At 44.9% G+C, this 17,632-nt stretch overlaps 1 protein-coding gene across 8 annotated transcripts in view; it reads left to right on the top strand.

Annotated features, from left to right (window-relative positions):
* Nkain2 (sodium/potassium transporting ATPase interacting 2) overlaps window positions 1-17,632 on the top strand; it is a 945,741-nt gene that overhangs the window by 918,780 nt on the left and 9,329 nt on the right. For all 8 annotated transcript variants that reach the window (XR_010042736.1, XR_010042735.1, XR_001199302.3 and 5 more), the window contains one exon: window positions 2,959-3,019. Coding sequence is in view for 2 of the 8 variants with exons in the window: in XM_063235057.1 (XP_063091127.1) it covers window positions 2,959-3,019 (61 nt within the window). In the remaining 6 variants the exon portion in view is untranslated. The remainder of the gene's footprint in view (window positions 1-2,958; window positions 3,020-17,632) is intronic.

The raw sequence follows: 17,632 nt of genomic DNA, 5'->3' as shown, positions 1-17,632 counted from the left end.
CAGGAAGTGCTTCCCAAACACATTGTGGTGAAAATGGCCTGGATATGTGGCTTGATACATACAGCCCTCTGATGATGACCCTAATCTGCCTTCATGGTTTCAGTTCCCATGCTTCTGGTATAAAATCCCCAAACTTTAATCTGACAGAACTACTGGATCTTAGTACAACCCAGGGCTTCTCCATCTGATGATCTCACTCTGATCATTGCAAGTCTGATTAACTCTCATCTGCAAACTATGCATAAATTTCTCTCAGAGAGGGTTCTGGGGATTAGTGTTCCAATATATGAAAACACCCAGTTTCCTGTTGATCACTTGGTGCCCATATGATTTCCTTCCACCTTTCTGATAATGTATCTAAATTTTGACATTACAATTAGATGTGTACCTCTGCTACAAGGTACCAGATTAAGACCAGGTCTGTGGTCTAAAACAGTGGCTCTGACCAGCGACAATTTTGCCCTTTTAGGGACCTGTATCTAGAGACAATTTTACCTGCATCGGTTGCTGACTGTCTCTCATTGTAGGATGCTACTGGTTATGCTACTAAAATGCCAATAATCTCCTTAAAGCACTGCAGTGATGCAAAGGTCTAGAAGCTCTGGTTTCATTAATATTTGTGGTCCAGCAAGCAACGAGCAGAGTTGTACAGGACGGAAGCTTTCACGAGCCTTAGAAAAGACTCACAACTGCTCTTTCGCAGTTACGTTTTACACATTGCTATTGGGACTTTAAAATTGAGCTGGAAATTTGTACAGTGTGGGATGATAACAAAGTTGATGAATCTTGATTAATTTGGGGGACAAACAAGTTTCCATCTGTACCTAAAGATGACCAATTTAAAAGCTAAAATACTCTTAATCAGCAAGCTTTTGTAATGAAATGCACCAGGATTTACTTTGATATCAAAGGTGCTCCCCTGGTAGTTAAAGAATGCAACTGAATACAATTAAAAAATCACTGATAAGTAGGAGGCACTTCCTTAGCTGCATTCAGGAGGAATATACTTAATATCCTAGAATCTAGTGACACTTTAGTGAGGAGTTTAACATACTGGCCCTGAATCCCAAAATTTATCAATACTGGTTGCTTAGATTTTCATTTCAAAGCAATGAAGTAATGAGGAGTAATGAGAAGTTTGTCATTGGGATAAATTGTTACCTCAATAGTTAAACAAGTACTTAGAATAAAAAGTAAAGATAAACAATGGATAAATCTAGGCACACATCACAAGGATTCTGTGTGGCGGAGGAAATGGTGATATAAGGAACAGATTCTTCCAAAACCACCACTTCTTCCCCTTAAACCACAGCTAGGTTTAAGCTCCAGTGACGAAGCACTCATGGGACTGATATGCTCAGTGAACAGCACAATTCCTGGCTTCCGGTGGATAAAATGTTAAACATTGGTATCCACTCTATGACTACTTGATTTTTATCGTCTTTGCTGAAGCCAACTCAGAGACACTAATTTCTAACCAGTACCCTGCATTCCATAAATGAGTCTCAAAACAAAGATCTTGGTGATTTCACATTAAGGAAGTAGACTTTATTATCATCTTTTTATAGAATTCAAAGAGAAACGCGTTGATTTGGTGACTTTTCCAAAAGTAATTTCTAAAGGAAACAAATGTATCCTCAAGCATTCTTAGCCAGCTGTGCACTTAAAGACCTTTGAAGGGCATCCCGGAGGGGTCTCCCCACCTGTTCCTCCCTGAGCATGGCCACTGCTGTTCCCTCTTTCCTCCTGGGTGACTGCTGTTCCATTCCATGCTACTTCTCTTCAGAAACAGCCTGAATAGTCTAGAACATTCTTTCTCACTCAAATTCAAACTAGAAATGTTCCCAAACACCTTTTAACTGGCTCTCTTTCTCCTCCAAGTAGTTCTGAGCTCATTAAATGCCCTCTGACTTAGAAGGGTTCCACTCTCATCCTGCAGAGAATCTCTGTCTCTCAGCTAATGGAGATGGACCTCATTGCTGCCTTCACGGCTGCTTTTACCTGAGCTTCAGCTCTCTGAATCAGGACGGCCATCTTGCAAATAACTCCCTTCCCACACGGAACATAGTCACGCGAGGTCAGCACATGGCCACATCAAGACTTGTTGCAAATGTCATCCTGAATAATCTTCACCAAGGTTCAGAGCACATACCAATCAGAATTGACTCAAACTGGAGTCCTTTTACACTAAAAAAAAAAAAAAAGCGTTTGTGCTCACCTACAGTTATATTCACTTACTTGCTCCTCCAGAGCACAGAATTTGAGTGTTCCTCAAGCAATATGGAGGAATCTGAGAGCGCTAAAGTGAGGGAATAGATCTCAGCGTTTCAGCTGCAGTCATTTGCAGCAGTGATTCCCATGACCCCCCGGGGTCATCCTGGAGGTGTTTCAGACAGGGTGAAGATCTGCATGATCCCAAATTGGGGGGTCGGGGTGCTGCCTCTGTACTTCTCGTGACGTAACGCATTCCACATGCCCTGGCTGCGGTCACAGGTCTAACACCAAGTGTCTCTTTCTTACGGAGTTCATCCTCTCAAATCATTTTCTGAGGGTCAGAAGGAAGTTAGTTTCACAATCCAAAGCCCTGACCAAAGAAAAAGTAACGTAGAATTTCTTGGCCCAAAATCAAATGTTAAATCCATGGCCATGACCTATTCTTTCTCTCTTTCTCTCTTTTTTTTTTCCTTTCCTCTTTTACCTGAAGCAATTTGTTTTAGACTATCTGGCAGTTAACACATCGTGGACATTAACAGTGCCTGAGGAAACAGAGTGATAAATTTACTTAGGAGGCGTTGAATGTCCCTGGAATCAAGGATCCACACTGCAGTCAAGATCCACTCCGAACAGCGATTTTCCAACCCTGAACCTGGGCATAAACCACACGTCTCGGGAGGGCCCCGCAGTGCGGTCCGGCCCTTGCCTTTGCCTAATGTCTAAAGTGTCTCTGTTTTGTTTCAGCTGGCAGGGTTCGTCTATGCCTGCTATGTTGTGAAATGTATAACTGAGGAAGAGGACAGCTGTAAGTATCAAATCTACATCTGTTTCTTTCAAGTTCAAAGCTCCTTTGCTACCTCCTAGCCCCCCTGCTGATGTGCCTCTCAGACAGAGAATAAAGCCTTTGGTGCCCAGCAGCCTAAGGTGTTTTTCATAAAAGATCAGCACACTGAAAGAGTATTTCTGTCTTTTCATTTAAGGTATTTTAGAATCTGTTCTTTTAACAATTCTAGTAACAAGAGGAGAAACTGGAGGAGGAAGTGGTTTAAATGTGGCTAATGTGACTTCTTGCTTTTTCTAAACCACCTGTTAGGTATTGATAATCCATTTCACCCAGGACTACAAGTGTCAGTAACCAATAATGTGTGGTAGCTCCTAAAATTCTCATGAGAATTGACTTTGATTCGGGGAGTCTGCCAGTGGCACACCCGATGCCACCTGCCCCTTCCCTGGCTTCAGTATGACACAAGTGACTGGAACTCTGCTGGGATCAACACTGGAGCCAGTGACCTGATCTAGAGTTTGCAGACAGTGGCACCTCACAGAAGCCTCGGGGTGGCTCTGTCGTCTCCTCCCCACCCAAACCTGGAGAGAGGGAGGTTTCGCTTGTGCCTCGCCCTCAGCACTGGATACAGAGACCCCTGCTCTGTCTGTGTAATGCCCTGCCCATTTGCCCAGACAGCCACACTGAGTCCAAGCAGAAACCAGAATGGGAAATAACTTTGCTCCTTTCCAAACATCACCCAAATGATGGGGCTTTCGAAAAAGCAGAGTGGAAAGAAGATAAAAACACCTTTCTTTCCTACGTGACTCTGGAGAGAATCACACCAAGAGAATGCAAAGAGGTAACATTGGATGACAAACTTGGGGTAATTTCTGGATCACTCTCCTATATGATATAACTACCACAAATAATTTATATTTTTGTGCAAAAGAAATGATGCTCCTTTGGCTAAATAAGCGTTTGCAAAGCATTCCCCCATGTATCAAGGGCTGCATCACTCTTGGGAGAGTTTAAGGTTGGTAATGCACCATCTTGGGCCTCTAAGAACTTGCCTTCTAGCAGAGAAAGCAAATGTGAATGAATAAAGTATAATAAACCTCTGTGTGCGGGGAGAAGGGGGAAAGGGACCTGGGAGGAATTCATGGAGAAGGACCCAGATCTGGAAAGGCAGATAGATGTGTGTTGGGCAGCTGATATGTGAGTGAGATATCCCAGGAGAAGGTAGAGAACAGATCTGAGCGAGATGCTTGGGTGTGAGCTGAATACTGTGCTGGAAGTGAACACACGGGGCAAACAGGAAAGAACAAGCATGAATGAGATATTAGAAAAAACAAGCTTTGACAAGGTAATAGCAAATGGGTATGGAAAAATTAAAAAGTGCTCTTGGTACAATGGCAAATCAGTTGGTAGGTAGTTTACAAAAAGAGTCATTTGGAATGGACTTCAGAGAATTTACATTGGCATCAGTAGGGGGGGACTGAGAGGGAGAAAGATTAGGCAAGGGAGAGCCAGTGAGACTCCCCAGAACTGACTAAGAAACGAGATGGTGCAGGTCTGGACTGGAGATCAGTGTGATGAGGGGGGTGTGCCTGAGTCCTGCAGGGAGGGACAGGGTGAGGCTGGCAGTCACAGACGTCTACTGGGAGCGAATGGGCAGGCCAGTAGCATGGGTGTGCTACTTAGCTCGGTGAACAAGTGGTGCTTCAGGTGCCTCAGGAACGCACAGGGAAAGACAGATGCCTGGACAGGCAGCGCTCATCTTGTGCACAAAGAAACTTACTCAAAGGTTTGGAAGGGTAAAAAAAATAAGTGGACTTCTAAAGGCATGGGTTCCACGAACTCGTGGTTCCACGTAGATTTTCCATCCATGTGGCAAAGCCTTGGCTTCTTGCATAATCTCTGTGTTGACTCCCAAGCACTGCCAAAGAAGGCTTGGACTTCCTCATTTTTGATAATTTCATGATAGAGAAAGCTCTCTGGATCCTTAAAAACCATGGTAACAGTGAAAACAGAAAGCGCTCTTGAAAGCAAGCCTGCAGGGTGGGGAAGGGTTAATTGGTCCATAAGCGGACGTCTGTTTTCCCTGCGGTGGGCCAGCCGTGCAGCACCCTGATGGGAGTGGAGCAGCAAGTGTAGGCTCCAGCTACCTGATGCCGAATGATTTCAGTTCCCACCCCTCAGCGGCTCAAGACGAACAAAGGCTGGTTCTGCTCCGTCACCTGAGCTGGGAACAGGCTCCAGAGGCAACAGATGATCCAACGAAGAAGACAGCCTCAAAACTGATCTAAAGCCCAGCAGTCATGTGCCGAGTCCCGATCCAGCTGTGTTCACCCAAGAAAGCCTCAAAGAAAACCCACAGGAACACCTCCCCCAGGGAGCCCCAGAGCGAGGACGCACTTGTGGATCCCGGGAAGAGCAAGACACCACAGTTAGACACGCGCACACACGTGCTGGGCCATGTGCTGTCTTGCTTGCTCCTTGCTCTCTCTGGTTTGCTTTTCTAGAGCCTGGTTTAGTCCTGCCCAGAGCCAGGCACAGGGGCACACAGGCTCTGGCAGGTGGCAGTCCGGTGAAGACCCCTTTCCTTCTCCTGCTCCTGGGTGTCTGCACCTCACTTGGCAGGGCATGGGGAGCTCTCTGGGGTGTGTTCTCTGGGACTCTAATCCTGTGCCTGAGTCCCAGCTGATCCCCTCCCAAAGCCTCTGCCCCTTCAGTCACTAGTGGTGTCACAAGCAGGTCAGCTCTGCAGCTGTGACACCACTGCCATCTGCTGTGCGTAGCAGAGCAGGACAGCTGCTGTGAAGCAGAGAGCTGCCCAGAGGGACCCTGCCCTGGCCACTGCCCTGACACCCAGCAGGCCTCAGATCCGGATTCAGTGGCGCGAGCGCCTCTCTTGGCAGCTGCGGAGGCCAAAGTCCTCCCAGCCTGCAGGGTCTTTGTGGCTCTGGCCTCTCATTCCAGATTACCTCAGCCTTCCGGGCCACTGTGATACAGTCTCACAGGGACACAGGTATCCGTGCAAATCAGAAGGAGGCACAGCTTAGTATACAGCAGCACATCACACCCAAGCCCATGTGCACACACATGTGCATGCACGCATGCCCAGGCCACACGGCCCCTGGACATTGGGGACTCCAGTGGGCCCAGGACCATGCTGGCCTGGCCTCCTAAGCTCCCCCTGCTCACACTGGGCCCCTCGTCCTGGGGCCTCTGCCTGCCCACCAGAGCTTCCCCCGAGAAAGGCCCTGTGCTCTCACAACAGACCTGGTATATTTGCTCAGGAAAGGGCAGCATCTGTGGGGTGCAGCAGGGTCCTCAGGAAGCCACCCTGTGGGCTGCCTTGCAGCAGATCACTTCGCTTCCTTGGGTTGCAGTCCCTGCAGAGCTGGTGTCCTAGCCTGTCTGTTTGCCTCCCCCGAGGTTCTCTCTCACTGTGCTTTTGACATCTTCAGAGAGGCCTGGTTTGCTGGGCCTGCATCATGCATGCAACTCTTCCTCCCTTGGCTTCTCCAGGTAACAGTGGGGCACTGTGTTGATGACAGAACTATGAATTTATCTCCCTGCTTCATTTGCATGGTTAGCAATAGAAAGAAATCCGCGCAGTCATAAAAACAGCACTAATCCATGATAGAAAGGATTTCATCATGCAATCTCTTGATCTTTACTGTTTTCTGGAGAAATGTTTCCTTAACTAACAGTTAGGCTGATAAGAGGGGCAAGTTGGACTGCTTTTCTGAGCAGAATCCACATTCATGGGCTCTGTGCACTTAGGAGTTCTATGTCTATGAAGTCCCCCAGCAGCAGATCAAAATATCTGGGGGAGACCTGCATTTGTATTGATTATTCATGGACTTTCCGTTCTTGTAACAACCATCTACAGTATCGGCTATTACAGGTAGTCTGGAGATAAAGTACACAGAAGGGTTGGGTAGGCAGCCTGCAGACCCTGCAGGGTTTTCTGGAAGGGAGTTGAGCTCCTGTGAATCTTGGTACCCACAGTAAAGGGAAGCGCAGTCCTCCGTGGACAAGGAAGCACAGGGATGTCCACGCATCTCTAGCGGAGATTCAAGAAATTTTCAAATGTTCTTTAGTGTTGAAATTGCCTGGGAAAGGATGTGGAATATCATTTTGAAATAATGCCCTCAGGAAAAAGAAAATACCCTCAGGAACTTCTTTTGGAAGCAATATTGAAAAATGAACGCTAGATGGTTAAACTTGGAGATGGACACACACCCAGACCCAGCAAGTGCAAAGGGACTGAAACCTGGCCTTAACACTCCAAAAGTAATGTGGCCTCAGGATAAAGTCACAATTGGTTCCCAGAATCTTTCATTTTTCATTTCAAAAGACACCCACAGAAAATTATTCATGTCTGAAGTTTTCTGTTCCCTGGATTTTCTGTTGTTGTGCTTGCTTTTTTTCTCCTGAACCATGCTGGCCGACATATCTGTTTGTTGAACCCAATTCTGCATGTGGATCGTCTCTCCTGTTAGTCAGGGTCATGGAGCTTGGAACACAGCCGCGATCTGTCCCCAATGGAAAGCGTGTGTGTGGAACAGTTTCTTTCTACTTACAAAGAATTGTGAGTTTACTGCAGAAAGTGTAAAAATACAAATTGTTTTAAAAAAAAAAAAAGGGAAGGAAGGAAGGGAGAGAGAGACAGAGCAAGAAAGAGAGAGAGAGAGAGAGAGAGAGAGAGAGAGAGAGAGATTATAACTCTGAATCCTAATTCTCGGCATTTTGGCATATTACGCACCTCCTGGTTTTCCTTCGTCTCTTTCCTCCCTCCATCCCTTCTTTCCTTGCTTTTTTCCCTCCGTCCTTCCTGTCAATCATCTGTCATTCTTCCGGTCCTTGGGCTCATTCTGCTGTTCTGTTTGGTCATCTGAATTTGTTTCTGGTTATTTCTGTGCGTCTTCAATCATAAGCTAAGCAGAAGAAGACGCCAAGGAAACAGAGCAGTGAGAATAGTGTGTTTACACTAATTTTTAACACCATCCTCCAGCAAACAAAAGAGTAGTGCATCGCTAACATTGCAATTCTTGATGGCAACTGGCTTAGAGCTCTGAGGTTGAAATCCCCTTTTCATGTCTCCCGGCTTTCTGTTGCCCTTCCTCCCTCATCCCCGAGCAGGTCATCTGTGAGGGAGACCAAAGGCCCAGACCTCCAGTGTCTCCCTCCGGGCGCCGCCGGAGCTGAGGGTCACGGGGAGGGGACAGGGTGCCTGCCTCCTGCTTGCTCCTCTGTCGGAGCTCAGCAGTGCTGCAGTTAATGGCAGTCTCTTCCCCTGTTTCGTCTTCTTTGAACTTTAAATTCTTCACGGTTAATATGATGGAGAATGATCGATCGCGCTGCTGTGTTTCAACACCTTAATTTTATAGGCCCATAAAGATCAAACGACTCCCCCAAAGTCCCTGCGCGCGTGGCGAGTTCCTGACACCCAGGAAGCACGAGCTGGCCCGGAGGATGAGGACAGGGCCGGCAGTGGGGTCACGTCGGGGTCCCTACCAGCCTGCTCCCCTGTGTCCTTGGAGGAACACTGCACGCTGTGAAAACTGAGCAACCAGCCGGCCACAGTGCCGGCCACGGACCCTGCCCCGACCCCACCAGCTGCAAAGAGAATGCACGTTTCCTCCCTCCGCCCCGCACTGGTCCATTCCAAGTAAATAAGACGCAGATAGAGCACAGCGATGTTGCCATGGAAGAAAAGAGAGGGAAGACGCAGTGCCATGTGTAAAAATGAAAGGCCGGATCAGTGCTCAGCGGTCTCCACACCCATGGTGCGACCCCTAGCAGTGACAGCCAGGCTCTGCACCCCGGAACCCCGCGAACCAGGTTCGCTGTCTCCAAAGTCAGCGGGCGCTGGTCTCTGTTTCCGCCGACCGTGCACTGCTCCCTCTTGTGGTCATTTAAGAAAAAGCACATGTGCTCCCTGTCTGAATCTGGATTTCAAGTTAAAACTTCGATTTATTTCTTCAACCATCATTTCTTTTCTCCTTTTTCTCATAGTATCCTCTCCACTACATTATGTAGCATTTCACTTTTACAAGCACACACGTAAACACACACAGACAAGTACACGGATATTCATTTTCAAATAAATCTAATTTTTCCAAATCAAAATACAAGGCTAAAGAAATGCGTTTGTTCTCTGTTAACTCAAAATAATCAGCATTTTTGTACAATGTAGAGGAGAAATGATTCAGGCAAATAAAGCAGAACTTCTAACTAAGGTATATAAAATAAGTATTTTATTGTAGAAAAACATCTTGTGAACTGAAGTTATCCAGTAGAGGAAGAATATTCAAGTCATTTTAATCTGTCTCGGTAGAAAAATAACTCCAAGACCATGAGTGGGAAAAGAAGTGTTTGCATCTGCAACAGCGATGGAAAGAAAAATTTGCCATTTGGATCATTTGATTTCTCCCAACTTTGCAGACACCTAGGCTACCTGTAATGGGTCCTGGACACTTTCTCTCTCTCTCTCTCTCTCTCTCTCTCTCTCTCTCTCTCTCTCTCTCTCTCTCTCTTTCTCTCTCTCTCTCTCTTTCCCTCCCTCCCTCCCTCCCTCCCTATAGATAGTGGCACAGAATGGATGTGGCGGCACATGCCTGTGATCCCAACACTCAGGAGGCTGAGGCAGGTGGACTGTCATGAGTTTGAAGTCAGCTGGGCTACATAGTGAGCTCAAGTCCAGCCTGAACTACACAGCAAGATCCTGTCTCAAAAATAAAACAAAACAAACAACAACAAAAACATACTGACACAGGAGAGGATGCAGCCGAGGTGCAGGAAAAGCGGACTGAGCACCGGAATATCAATACTCACACTCACAAAGTAAAGTTACTAGAATCTCTTAGTCCCGTTCCCAGAAAATGCAGAACAGCCAGACAGAGCTGGAAGGACACTTTCTAACATTTCACAAGAGCAGACATGAGCTGAGGTCAGGTCAGCCTTAGTTTTGGCTGTAGGCGGCTTCCGTTTCATCACGCTGCAGTGGAGCTTTCCTTTCGGTGCTGGCATCTGAGAGAAACAGCTGGCCTTGGCCATGTCTTCCCAGCCAAGGACTGAGAAACAGCACCTCTAAGGACAGCTGCCGCCAGCTATATGGAAGGAACCATCTAGAAGGCGCTGAAGGTGCAAGCTTGGGCGGGTCCCCAATTCCAAGGAGCATGCAAATGAGCTCGGGAGGCCTCTGCTCTAATTGGCTGGCATTGTGTGGCCGGGAGTGAAAGAGAAACAAACTTAAAGCTCACAGGACAGGCGCTTTGCTTAAATAATAGAAAGTAATTAGGCTGCAGACAAAAATCAGTGATGGCATTTTATAATTACGATTAATTTAAAGGTTAATTTCCTTTGGTGTAAAAATCTTATTTAAAACATCTACCAGGAAAGGAAATTAGGATGTTACTATCAAGAGGCACAGGGCACTTCTGGGAATCCAATCTCATTATCACTTGAAAATTAGGTTAGGTCCACAGCAGAAAATTTCCGCTCGTTTTCTTGTCTAATAGTTCCTGGCCAGGTCTCAGAGCCAGAGGGGCAGCTGGGCCAGGAGCTGTAAAATTTGCATTTGTTTGTTTGTTTATAGGATTAATCACAAATGTTGTCAAGGAAAGAGCCCAGTTTATACATAAACAGTGCTTCCGCCAAAAGAAACTTGCGTCATCACCCTCAGGTCTCCAAAGGGGCCTGAGTTCTAGGACCCACCGTCGACCCCAAAACTATGGAGGCCCCAGTGTTTTTCTAAAACAGCAGAGGACTGGGTGTGAAGGCACAAATGCACTGGCTTATTTTGAATCATCTCTGGGTTACACGCAAAACTTAGCATGGTGTAAATGTCCTATCAAGAGATGTTGTGCTCTACTGTGTAGGGAATGATACAAGCAAAAAAGTGATGCATGTTCAGAAAAGACAATCTTTTTTTCCTAATGTTTTTAATCCATGATTGCTTGTATCCGTGAATGTGGAAATCATGGGGATAGAAGGCTGCATATATGCAACAGTTGGTCTCCTCAATTTTTTCTTCCTATTTACTTGTCTGTCTGGATTTGCTCATTTTAAATATTTTATTGCTACTGATAGTGAATACAGCAATCCCAGAAATGTAGAATTGTGCAGAATTACAGAGCTATGAACAATATTAGCAATCACCTACTTTATCTCCTAATTTTACATGTGAAGAAAATGAGACTGAAGTTGTCTTGAGCAGAGCTGATCATAAAGGCAGAAGTAGGAGTAGAAATGGGGTCTCTCCCGCTTCTGAGTACAATTCCCTCCTCTCTTCACCCAGACACTCTCACAGATGCGCTCCACAGGTCACATAACCCACAGCCACACTGTGGGAGTCACCAGGGATAAGTGGGCCACCAAACAGGTACACTGTGTGCCTTGGTGGTGCCTTCCTTCCAGCAGACAGTGCACAAGGAGAAAGAGGAATTACAACAAGGGGTGGTGAGAATTTAGGCAAGGAAACAGTGTGTTGTGGTTGTCCAATCTGACAGTATTTCACACAGTTAAAGACACACTCCCCTGAGGGTATGATTTATAAGCCCAGAGTTACAGGGTTCATCAGAAGGGCATCTGGATACAATGGGGTATGACCAGAAGAGGACTACCACTGACCATCTTCAGTTCTAGCTGGCCAAAGGCACACTGTGATTCATACAGGAAATAACTTTAAATATTTATGAGCCCAAAATAGCAAATCAAGTTTTGGTCTTTCCAAATACCAGTACAAATGTTAAAATACCCACTAGAAATTCTCTTCCCTGAAGCAGTTACTGTTGTTCCAGTAAGATGATTAATTTATACCTCTACATTTTGTGACTTTTCTTTCTGTAGGCTGCAAAATGATACAGATTATACCAACAAAAGTACAAGGCAAGGAATATTTTTGGAATGATTATAACCTGCATGGTTTTTTTTATTTCCCTGAATATACATACGTTAAGGCACCTAGAATACTAATTAAAAGCTCTGCATTCCAGTGGGCTGAGCATTCTAAATATAGCCTGGATGTCAGCTGAAAAGACATACCAAAGCCTGTCTCACTAGCTCACCTATAACTTGTAATAAGCACTCCCTCCAGTAGTGTCTGAAAGGCATGTCATAGATAATTGAAAGAAATTCTAACAGGGAGAACAAAACAAAGCCTGGTGAATCTGATGCATCCAGATGACCCGGGGTACAGTGAGCCAGGGCACACTGATGGTGGCACTGGCTGCATTCAGCTCAACATTTACAGAGAGCAGCAAAGATGTCTGGATGCATCATTTTCTAACTCTAGCTTTGCAGTGTCTGTGCCTGCTCAGCCTCATCCCTGATGGCCACTCACTTCTTCCCCTTGGTCATGGCAGCCGCACTTGGATCGTCTTCATCGTGCTGGAAAAAGTCTTGTTCAAGACCACTGATCCTTAAATTCTCTGCTGCCTGTGGACTCCTGTTCTGTCTTCCTCGTTTATTTGCTTCCTTCCTGGACAGTTTTATTTATCTTTATTAGGGGGCTGCCATGCCCTGCACCCCAGATTTTCCTTGTGATCTGTATCTTTTACTCACCACCTTCCCCAGTGCTGGGAAAGTTACCAGTATTCTCAAGCACAACTTGGTTACTGTTATGGTTTGTAGCTAGATACTCTTATAGGTGGGACTTTCCAAAGGTGGTTGGATCATGGGGGTGCTACACATAAATGTGACATCAGGAGATGGAGGCAAGGCAGAAGAGCTGGGTCACTGGGAGTTTGGCCTGGAAGTGGATCTCTCCCTCCCTGGCTCCTCCCTTCACACTTGCTTCCTGGCCACCATGATGTGAGCAGCTTCACTCAGCCAGATCCCTCCACCATACCTTGCCAGCTTGGATCACACCAATCACAGTCCTAAAAGGTGAACCAAAGTAAACTTCTCCTCCTTTCACTTGCAAGCATTGGGTGTTTTGTTCCAGCAATGAGGAAAGTGACAAAGACAGTGACCTTCCTTGTTTGGCCTTCCTTCCGGCTTAGATTTTCAAAATTTGTACTGATGAGGCCCAGACGCAATCTCCCTGCTTCTGATCCTGGGTGACTGCACATTGCCAGAGGGAGTCACTAACCTCCGGTGCTAATGTAAGCGCAGCACAGCTGGCTGCAGGTTGGCTCTTGCTCAACAGCGGGAGTATGGTGTTCCCAAAAAGTCACCTCCAGACCTCCCCAGTAACCTTGTCCTCAAACCCGAGACCGTCAGCACTACCAAACATGAGCTCCTTTGGACGACCTTTCCCTGGAGTCCGAGCATTCTCTGTACTCCCAAGTCCTCTGTCTCCTCAAAGCCCTGCCCAGACTTGACAGGAATAGGTGAGCTTTTTCTGCAAAAAACCCATCCACCCATCTCTAATGCTCTGCCTGTTTCAGGATGCTGAGATCTCAGTGTTTGTCTTTAACCACTCCACTGAACAATTTCTTTTTCCTACTTAATCTATCAACACTTCACAGGCCCAAAACCATGGTGATCACAGCTTCCCTGGGCCATCTACAAGATGGTTTCCAAAACTATCTGAAATATGGGAACAAATATATATACATATATATACATATGTATATATATTTGTATACATAATATATATACATATATATACATATGTATATATATTTGTATACATAATATCTTCCTCTATTCTACACAATGAGCTCTCCTTGTTACTTTGAATATTACATACACTCAATCAACTAAGTAGGCATTTGAGAGGCCTCCATATACCTACGTTGTTCTCTTCAGCTTCCCATGATGACTTCATTCTGTACAAAATTCTAATGAATCCAAGCAGAGTTCTCCACATTGAGCCTTATCTTCATCTATTCTTCTGGTCTGAAAAATTCAAATCTTATGAGCAAAGAGCCTAAACATTCATTTAGAAATGTAATTCCAATCACTTCTCCTATATAAATCCTTTTCCAAAGAACATGGGACCTCAAATCCATCCGTAGATGGTTCTAAGTGTTAGGTGGGTGTGACAACTGGTTCTCTCAACCCTGTGAAGTTGAGATCGTTTTATGATTCTCACTATACACTGGAGGAAATTAAAACTCAGAGAAATCATGACCTATTTAGAAATACAATACTAGTAAAAAGTAAGGGCACCACCAGAGCCGCCAGTCCGTATGCTACCTCTTAGCTCCCCTGGGATGTATCAAGCGGTTAAATTCTATTGTTAAGAGACTGTCTGATATTAAGACCCTGATCTCAGCAGAAAACTGTCATATATTTCTTAAATTCTCACTGAAGGGATTGCCCTTCTTGGGGAACTGAAAGAACTAGACAAAAGCAACAGAAGAGTGTATCAGGTAGAAATTATGTTTCGCTGTTATTAAGTCTTTAGAATCAAAAGCTTAAAGTGATTATTCAGACATCTTCTAACAAAAAAAAAAAAAACCCGTGTATTGTAGTTAAGACTTCTCAACTTCACTGTGTAGCATGTGTGAATGTGTTTCCAAGTCTACAGTATTAAGGACCTGCTTCCAATACCAAGTAAGAAGGAGACATGAAAAACAGGATCTCAAGACGCCAAGGAGCTGGATTTGATGGATAAGGTCAGCGAGGGAAGCACCTGCAGTGCTGTAGCTAATAAGTCTCACCACATTCAGGGCCTGCTTTGCACACTGGAAGCCCTTGGTGGCCAGCACTTATGTGACCTTTCAGGCGCCAACATGATGAAGCACCACAGTGAAGGGCTATGTGTCCCTAATCCAAAGAAGAAAAGGCTCAGAGTCCACTTGATGAGTTTATCACGGACTGAAACCAGAGCTCACACAGTCAGCTTGAATTGCTGCCCCAAGTAGGTCAGGGGAGGAAGCAGCCCTTCTTCCACTGGACCCGCAGTTAGTTATGTTCTAAATTCCTTTTGTGCAGCTGCAGGCAAGAACCCTTGAAATTCACACCTGCAGGGAATATGTGCAGACACTGTAGGTTCCTAGGCCCCCACAATGGCCTTAATGCTTTTCAGTGAGTTCTTCTAAATATTTAGGCTTCCCTTTCAGCGAGCTGCCTTTCAAATTTCCCTGTGTAGATTTTTTTCAGGCGTGAGCTCTGAAACGGAATATGTTGACTAGTGGCTTTGTCATTAACAACCAAGGGACTATTTTATATTACATCACCTCACAGACAGCATGACTTAAAAATGCAGTTTTGGGTTTGCTGACCTCAATGTTCATGATATAAAGGTTTAAATAAAAGGGAGGCTCAGGACAGGGAATGCATTTTAGTGAAGAATATACGCTTAGGAAGCATTTTTCTTTTACAGGTAATTCCTAAGTTCAAGTATTATTAATATTATTAAATCATAGTTATTAAGTTGATATGGTGCCTTACTAATTTAAAATAATTAGAAGTCCCTGTGATTCCTAAGTCAGTAGATAGAAATATACTCATATTACAGGTGGGGAAACTGAGGCCAACAGAAAACACCATGATGCTCATGAAGAAGGATGGCAAACTAAGTCATCCCTAGTGGTGCCCTGGGGATGATGGATGTGGGTAGAGGCTTGATTAAGGCCATGGCTTCATAGCCATGCAAATGTCTAAATGCATCAAATTGCAGACATTAAATATGTGTGATTTTGTATGCCCATTACACCTCAGTAAAGCTGTGTATATGTACCAGTTCCCCACAATGAACATGTTTACTATGCATCACAAATATATACTGATAAATTTTTTAAAGAAGCAGACAGAAAAAAAATCCCCAAATCATCTCCAGTGATCCAAAGATAACCACCCCCCGTGAGACAAAAACTAAACAAATACAAACTATGTCACTTTGCATGCAGTTGTGTGCCTCTGTGTATTGTCCTACGAGCTTTCCAGTTACCAACGCCTGTAACACTGGAAGGTTTTCCTCAGTGAACAGCCTCTCTCTCTAGTCCTGTGTGTGCTAAAGCTTGTACTGACCTCTTTCCTTCCACTCTTCTTGGCCAAAGAGGATGCAGTGTCTGTTTCTTCCATCGCTTTCCAAAATTTCTTTTACTTATCTCACTAGACCCAGTCAACAAATAACACTCTCAATCTCCTATAAAATGTTTGCTCTTTATTACCACCAAGCCTTATGGAAGAAAAGATAAAAGGACTCGGTGGATTTCCACTTGGAAATTTGGCCAGTATCTTCCACGCTGTGATCAAAGGCCCATTTCCTTTGCAGCTTAAAGGGTACACCGAGTCCAGCCAGCAAATGGGAGTGACTGTCCTCTGTGAGCCAGGTACAGTCCTGGCTTCTGGAGCTACAGAAGGAACAGCACAAACTGGCTCGAAGTTTACAGCACAGCAGTGGAGGCACTTGTGGGGCTGCAAGTTGCAAGGAAGCAGAATAAAGTTGGATGGGGACACAGAGAGAGCCCTTTACTTGCTTTGGGCCAATTACAATTATTTTCCCTTTTCCTAGACCTTCCCACCAGCTGTGCCACTTATAAGTTAGGAATCGCATTTCCAATAGGAAGCCAGCGAGCAGCTTCCTCCTGATACTGGTTTCCATCCTGTTGGAAGCAGCGGCTCCACCCCAGCCATCAGCTGGGAAGCAGCTTGGCAGGGTCCTCCTCCTCCTGCTGTGTTTGCCCATGGTCAGGCTCTTCCTGTGCTCTGCGTTCTGCCTCCTTGTTCACTTACCTTGCGTTCAGTGGGAGTTTTGCTCTCATTCTCCTAATTCTAGGAGAAGCAGACAGATGCTTTCAGGACAGATTCAGGCTTTCAGGACTTTTTTGTTTTTCATATTTTCTATTAGGCACTGAAATATTCAGTATTGCAAGATAATATTCCAAGTTGCTGTAAAAAAATTTCTCTTCATTTTGCAAAACGTTATTACAGTCAGATTTGTGCAACATGGTGCTGATCCCAGAAATAATTTTCAGAAAAAACATCTTACTGTTTACCTGTCCTACACAAGTGGTCAGATGAAAATAAATGAACTAAACTTGGGGTGATCTCTATGCACATCAGGGAACCCCAGAGCCTCGTCAGTAACTGTCACTGCAAAATACAACCAGCTTCTGTGTCAGCTACTGTGCCTGCCTGAAATTGCTTAGAAGATTACACTGGCAATGGTCAGGTGATGAAAAAGCAAATTTTCTACAAATAACAGAGTGAAGATGCTGAAGAACAAATATTAAAAGGAGACACCTACAATCAGTAGAGCACTCAAAACGCTGTGTTTAACAAAACATTAAAAGCCTAAAATTTCTACAAAATCTGATTTGATACCTTTAATCATCCTTCTAGAAATTTACCGAAATAGAGTAAGTGAACAGCAGATACCACTTTTCTAATACACAGAAGGGAAATAAACGGCTGCCTTCTAGCGCCATCCTCAGCAGTAAGTGCCTCAAGCAATAAACCTGTGTTTATTTGTAAAAGGAAGAAAACGATTCCTCCCCACCTGATAATCACCCTGTAAAGATGAATGATATCACCTGATGAGGACTTAGGAATTATGGGCAATTTTACCATTGTCGGGGATTTATTGGTTTTTATTTTTAGGAATTAAGAAGATGCTTTATGGATTCTCAGAACTGCAGAGATTAACTATAAAGCAAACATCTAACTGCACTATGTTTTCTTGGGACAAGGTGTTTTGTGACCCCAACTCCTCAGCAAAGCATTATGGAATGCAGCAGCTTC

Source organism: Cavia porcellus, unplaced genomic scaffold (assembly GCF_034190915.1).
Source record: "Cavia porcellus strain 051 isolate PalLab524CR breed Dunkin Hartley unplaced genomic scaffold, mCavPor4.1 scaffold_24, whole genome shotgun sequence".
In the NCBI taxonomy this organism is placed as follows: domain Eukaryota; kingdom Metazoa; phylum Chordata; class Mammalia; order Rodentia; family Caviidae; genus Cavia; species Cavia porcellus.
This window is presented reverse-complemented; position numbering and strand designations above follow the sequence as displayed.